The sequence below is a fragment of the Rhagoletis pomonella genome, unplaced genomic scaffold (assembly GCF_013731165.1).
Source record: "Rhagoletis pomonella isolate Grant_MI unplaced genomic scaffold, Rhpom_1.0 Rhpom_scaffold_00001, whole genome shotgun sequence".
Taxonomy (NCBI): Eukaryota; Metazoa; Arthropoda; class Insecta; order Diptera; family Tephritidae; genus Rhagoletis; species Rhagoletis pomonella.
In genome coordinates, this window is record NW_023458555.1 from 24,150,591 (window position 1) to 24,157,969 (window position 7,379).

The window sequence follows — 7,379 nt, forward strand, 5'->3', positions numbered from 1 at the left end:
AAAATCTCTAGTTCCGAACTGGTGAGCCTCTAGTACATTTAGACCCAGTACTGGTTCGCGATGAATCTCTTTTGCATTCAAAAAACTGACGAATTGAACATGGCGATGTCCTAAGAAGTGTCAATTGCCGCCCGCTGCTTCCTTTTCCTATAGTTCCGAACTAGCTCTAAATTCGTCACCTTAGATACAGATTTCTAATGAAAAAAGTGAAAAAAAAATTTTTTTTTAAGGTCCACATTTCGCTAATTTTGAACTGTTGAGGATCTAGTTACTATCAGACTGGTTCGTTTTTGGCGATTCCCCTGCAGGGAATGTGCATGCATTTGCATATATGCAAACATTGAGTATTGCGATCTTAACTGTTGACTATGAAATAGAAACACGGCGCCTACTAATTTCAGTTGTGGTGATCAATTCGCGCAGTACAGTGTTTTGATGTTTCGGTGCAAATATTTATCGAGTGTACATATAATTGAATTTAATTAAAATTTTTTGTAGGCAAAAATGCAGTCTAACCTCGGTATTATTGACAGGTTACGTTGGCACTTGAAGTGAGTTTTGAAAACGATATGAATTTATTAAATGCTGTAAAAAATGCATAAAAAGCAAAGAAAAAAATGTAAATCTCAAAATGGCTTCATTGGTTTAAATTCGTCGACAAAATGCAAATAGATCGCCAATCTGTGATATTTGCAAAAACTAATTTTCTCAAGCCGACTATTTTATTTGACTTTTCTTCAAGGCCTTTTAATTTTGTCAATTTACGATTTAATAATTGGAGAAGTTTTCTCATTTAGCACGTCGTTTAGCTTATAAGGCGCATAATTACTTACAGGAAAAACTCCTGCTTTGGTACTTCAACGCGATTACAATTTACATATAGCTTTGAGGGTCTTCGGAGGACTTTGGCAGGGCTTGGAATTTACCCGATACATTCCAGTTTGGCAATAAATTTCCACAATTTTTTCTTATTATACGATAATTCAGTGAATTTCAGACACGTTCAAATCTGATACAAAATACGATAACTCGACTAATTTCGATAGTTTTCAATAAATATCTATAACCTTGAGTTTCGATATAAATCGATAAACTTTTGACACCAGCATAAATTTAAGAACACTTTGCGACACGCCTTAATCGACTCCAATGGGGACCAAAAGCTATATATGATATCGTTGACCATTGTAGTATCGATTTTGGGATTAAATGGTTATTGGATTAAATGAAAAAAAAAATCTTAATTTTTTGATTCTCCATAGAGGAATCTGAACTCCGCGCCCTGTGCAACGCGCCTAAACCGTCTCCAATTGGGAGTAAAATTTGTATGTGATGTGTATGACAATGGTGTTACCAATTGAAGGGGCAAGACTGAAAAAAATCGTTCATTTGATTTTTAAGCACCACCCTGATGTACACGTTGAGGTCTACATACGTGTTTTCAACACGATGTTCCTTTATCATAGGCAATGGTTGTGGAAATACCCAAAGAGTGAGTTTTCAAAATCGATTGAAAAAGTTTGACCTTGATTGTGATACGGTCTGCTGTAGATTAATTCTAACCAGTTAATTGGTACCTACTAACATAACGTAATAATAATTTAAAAATAGAATTTTAAACCGTTTAAAAGACTTTAATTGTGTTTGAAAGATAAGAGCCAGTTATGAAAATGATTATGAATAATACATACTTATGTACATATGTCGTACAGATGTATGAACACATTTCAAATGTACATATGTATGTACATATATGGCACGTGAACATACTTGTGCACGAGTACTTATGTATGTGCTTTTGAAAAAGCAACAAAAGATCTAGTATCTCTGAGTTTTGTATGTATATATTGTGCATATGTATATACCGGTTACGGCTTCTGCGACATATAGTATTTATGCACATACACATCTGAGTTATAAAACATTGGAAATAAATGCGAAAAAAAAGAAAAATAGCTCAGGTAGGCTATTGGTTTTGCAGTCGCAAAAAAGCAATGGTTTTTGAAGTATGATCTTTAAAATATGAAAGATCATTTCAATGAGTAGTTCTCGCTGAAAGCATATCTCAGAAAAAGGTAAAGGAGATATTTTTAAAAAATTTTCTTATTGTTTTCAATGGAAACGCAAAACAGATTTTATTTAGACTATGAAAATATTGCTCTGCAACCTGCTATTCAATCAGACCGACCAGTGGAACGAAACATCGATTCTTTTATTAAACTAAATGGGTTACTCATTTAATAGAAATAACAAAAATTCCTGCTAACCTTATTAAAAACTAGTTTGTCTTAACGCGAAATAAGGGCCTTTTAAAGAAAAACCATAACTGCGGTTGTGGTCAGAATAAATGTGTTAAGTTTGCAAGCGAAATATAAGTTGTTTTTTTTTAATCAAATAGATCATCCTTAATTTATGATCAAGGGAAAATTTCGGAATTGACCCTTCCAAACCAGACGTTGGCGTGTATTTCGTTTTTAATTTGGTTGGACCCATCACAATGAAAATGGTAGTCGTATATGTCTGTGTAACTATTTAGAGAAGACTGCAGCCATGTTGGTGAACATTTCTGTTAAAATCCAGATTGCCACCTGGTGACTGACAATAAGCAAGTTTTGCCACTATGATTCCACAACTCGTGACTTCTATAGCCATCATGCGGAAATGGTTTGCTTATTGTCATCTCCTTTGAGTGCGGGTCCTCGCAGCTGTGACAGAAGCTATTGAAGGCTAAGCCAATCCTTTCGACATGTTCCCTATTCACCGCGTGTGACACATTCAATGCAGAGCCGCACCTTGCTAGTTGGTCGGCGGTCTCGTTTGCCTGAATGTCGCTATGTCCGGCATGAATATTAGAGTAATTTCGTATTGATCAGAAATCGAGGCCAGCTCTCTCCAACGGTTATCCACCAGTTGATATCTAACAGAGGTAGGAGAGAATTGCCTGAATTGCCATTTGGCTTTCTGAGAAGATATTCACCTGAGTTCACGCGGGTGCAATCATTTTGAAGCGCCTACAAGGTACGTTTTGCAAGGTTTTATGCAAACACGATTAGGTGGGATTAAGTGGCATTTCTCAAAGGGCCAAACTTGACTTTCCTGTACTGATCATTGCAATACTAGGAGCGGTAAATGTTTTTTTTAGGAGAAGCTCTTTCAATGCATAAATTCTCTTGGTGGCTTGCCATTGCCTGGTGAGGGCGCCCATTTTTTTGTATACATATGTTCTTCGGACTACGGATCGAATTCTGAGGTTGTATCCACCTCTAGTAACTCCGCTACATCAGCCGACAGCTAGAAATCCCTACGCTTATTTTGTAAGGGAATAGTGAAGACTGCACCCATTTTCAATGGCCGAGTTAAGTCAGTACCTCAGTTTAAGAAACCAAGCATTATACTTAATACCCCTTTTGAGTCAAAAGTACTAACCAGGTTCAAGAATTTCGTGGTCCCATATCTATTATGTTTATCATTTAAGGTTAATCTTAAGTATCTTTTGCAAAAATTCTAGGACTCAGTAATTCCAACTGGGTTTGCGGAATGTCAATTCTTTCCAAAAGCAGGTCCAATCGTATTCAGTAATGTATGCAATTTTCTCTAAAGCAGTTATGGGCAATGGGTCAACGGCAGATCAAGTGAAATCATGGGCATACGCCCGGCGGTAGATACCTGAGCTTTTAAAAATAACTACTAAAGAACGAATATGTCACTTATAAATATATATGCACATACGCGATTATATCTACATTGAAATTGTGATTTTCTATAAAGTTTAGTGCTGCACACTTTTATATTTATACTAGACAACTTTTCACGGGCTTTTTGTCTTTAATTTAACTTTCGCTACTGGCCCGGGGTAACCAAGGTATGCATATGTATGTATTTGACTGCTATAACTGATAGCAGATACAGTGAGGCTTTCAACTTGAGGTTTCCCGAATGCTATTTGGATTTTTCAGAGCACGAGGTACACTCTAAACCTCAGCGAAAGCTATCGCTGCCAACAACACTTATTTATTTTCGATATATTTGCCTGCACCCCATATTTACCTGCTTATTGGCTTATTTTCTTGTGATCAAGCCATGAAAAATTTTATGGAATACAACTTTGAAAATTTATTGCTTTTGCAGCGTACTTGAACATAAATTCACTCAGTACCGGCTCTCTACAAACGAGACGGTCATCGTCAACACCGAGTATGGTCAAGTGAAAGGCATAAAGCGGAGAACCCTCTACGATGTGCCCTATTATAGTTTTGAGGGTATACCTTTCGCAAAACCACCTGTGGGTGAGCTACGTTTCAAGGCACCACAGCGGCCAGAGCCCTGGAATGGTGTACTCGATTGCCTTGGTCCCAAGGACAGAGCGGTGCAATTGCATTTGATGACAAATAATGCGGAGGGATCAGAGGATTGTCTGTACTTGAATGTGTACACTAGAGATGTGAGTAACAATACCGATATATATGTAGCATTCCAGTTTTATGAAATACAAATTTATAATTCTAAATCTTTATTCGGCAACATGTGTGTAGTTGTCATCCGATAAACCACGTCCAGTTATGGTTTGGATACATGGTGGAGCGTTTGCTGTTGGCGAAGCCAATCGAGATTGGTGCGGTCCTGACTATTTTATGGAAAAGGATGTTATTTTAGTTACCATACAGTATCGCCTGGGTGTTTTCGGTTCGTGCTATTAATTAAGCTGTAAGATATTTCATACTATGTATATCTCTACCCACAATCTCTTCACTCACAGGCTTTCTCTCCTTAAATTCACCGGAACTGAATGTGCCTGGCAATGCTGGCTTAAAGGATCAGGTTTTAGCTCTTCGATGGGTAAAGAGTAACATTGCTAACTTTGGTGGTGATACAAATTGTATAACTGTTTTCGGTGAGAGTGCTGGTGGCGCTTCAACACATTATATGTGTATCACCGAGCAGACCAAAGGGCTATTTCATCGTGCTATTTTGATGTCTGGCACCGCTATGTCAGAATGGGCGAACAGTGGAAGTGAGAGATATGCATATCCGCTGGCAAAATTAGCCGGCTACAAGGGTGATGATGATGAGAAGAGTGTGCTGGAATATCTTATGAAATACAAAGCAACCGATCTGGCTATTTTGGAAACGAAGGTGTTGACTATTGTGGAGTTGAAGCGCCAAGTTTTGTTTGCTTTTACACCAGTTTTGGAGGCATATGAAACACCAGATTGTGTGATTCCAAAACTTCCGCGTGAGCTTATGAAGACAGCTTGGAGTAATACAATACCTATCATGGCAGGTAACACTTCGGCTGAGGGTTTGCTAATGCTGCCATGTAAGTAAAGTTTACTCTCTCAATTGGTTTAGAGAGATCTCTCAGTTAAAAATATACAATAAGATAACTGATTTTTATATGCTTCCAGTTATAAAAGCGCAGCCCGATTCAATTAAGAAGCTAGAAACCTGTGCCAGCTTTGTACCGTTTGAAGTTGTAGACGAAGAAGAAGATATCGCGATAAATGCTCGAAAGCTAAAAAATATACATAACGAAAATGATAAATTGTCTACTGAGGGATTTTTAGATGTAAGTAAGATGAAGGTATACTATTTTAAATGGAAGTAGATTCCCATTTTATGCCACTTTTAGGTAAACGGTTATATAATATATTAGAAGTTCAAAGTGGTAACGTATGTTATGAATGCCGCGGAGTTACTATGCGATTCGAAAATTTTAACTAAGTCGTAAGAGTATAGCCGCTTAGAGTTAAACTTATTTTAAAATATGTTACGTGATGGTCTTTGCACTCACCTGATGCCGACGAGTTCAAAAGATAGATTTAAAGTTTCTGGATTTATTTTCCCCATCGGAAGTGCTAAGTGTTGAAGGGTCCTTTAGGGTATTGAAATCAAATCGATAAATAGTGAAAAACCAGTGTTGGCAAAATGTTAATCGGATTGACGATTTAGAACTTACGATTAAACTATTAATCATGATTAACGATTATAATTAATTAATCTTAATCATCTTTAAGATTAATTAATTTTAATCATTAATTGTTAACCTACAAAAAACTGATCCAATGGCCTATTTTATTTTGTTTGGTGTTTGTAAAAAAGACCTAATATAAAAAAATTAATATTATTATTAATAATACATAACTGGGAATTTTATCAACCCATCGCACGTGTGCATAGGGATATTAAAACCCAGTAAAAATTCGCACCAAATTGCTTAGATTGAAGACGGAAACCGGCTTAGCCATACCCGATTTACTGGCCTCATGTGCACAAGATAATGCCAGCATAAATTAATTAACCGCCAAACCTACTTAATCAAATTATGGGTTTTCTGTTAAATTCTGATTCCGGTATTTTTATATTTCATATACTTTTTGAATTAGTTAATTAAGCTAGACCTTTCAAACAGGTGGCAGCCCTCTTCAAAAGTATTTTCAAGTTTAATCATTGTTAACTCTCCTTCGCCGACCACTGCGATACATATTTTAATTAACTCATGAATTAGGTGGAATTTTAATTTTCAAACATGTGGCAACCCTGCTAAATGCAGTTCAGAAATAAAAACCCCCTTCGATTAATACTCATACTTTAATAATTAATTTCACTTATAAAATAATTTGAATTTAACTTTTTAAACAGGAGGTGGCCCTCTTCCAACACCTCAAATATATTCGTAGCGTTCAAGCTAAAGATTTCTTAACATTCCTTCGTTTGATATTTCGTATAACTTGTGTTTAAACCGAATTCGACATTTCAATCTGGTGGCAACCCTTTTCAAAACATTTTCAAACTACTACTTTCTGAAACCCCTTTCGTTTGGCACCCATATTGTGATACATATTTCTCTTACCCAATATGATTTTTTAAGCTGGTGGTAACCCTCCTATAGTTCAGCTAATAAACAAAGCTTTTCAAAACCATTTCAATTCGTACAAAGTTTGTAATAATTGATTTATTATTTTTTTTAATAATTTAAATATAATTTTTTAAAAGGGGTCAACTCTTTTCAAAAAAGTAAAACCTTGTTGCATATCTACAGTCTACGGCTTTTAGTTTTGTGCCTCATTTTGGAAAATCAAACGAACGGTGCGGATTTGGCGGCATTTGAATTAAATTTTTCAACAGCTGGCAACTTTTTTCGAAAAACTAAAACCAGCTTGCACATCTGCAGACTATGTGCTTTAATTTGAGATTTCATTTTTGAAAATCGGGCGAACCCTACAGATCTTTTATCCTGGACAAAAAATCCCTTCGCGTGTTATATATATGTGTAGAAGATAGATAACTTCTACCAATAAAGTTGTTATTTCTTTTTTATTATTTCATTTCATTTTATTTTATTTTATTTTATTTTATTTTATTTTATTTTATTTTATTTT

The 7,379-nt window shown here is 35.9% G+C and overlaps 1 protein-coding gene across 2 annotated transcripts in view; it reads left to right on the forward strand.

The window, feature by feature from the left end:
- The window catches only part of LOC118741447 (esterase B1-like), a gene marked incomplete in the record, with an annotated part of 15,249 nt that overhangs the window by 7,246 nt on the left and 624 nt on the right, over positions 1-7,379 (forward strand). Inside the window, 5 exon segments of one of the 2 annotated variants that reach the window (XM_036473424.1) lie at positions 410-551; positions 4,129-4,441; positions 4,533-4,683; positions 4,757-5,317; positions 5,406-5,566. In XM_036473424.1, coding sequence (XP_036329317.1) covers positions 505-551; positions 4,129-4,441; positions 4,533-4,683; positions 4,757-5,317; positions 5,406-5,566 — 1,233 coding nt within the window. 2 annotated transcript variants of the gene reach the window in all.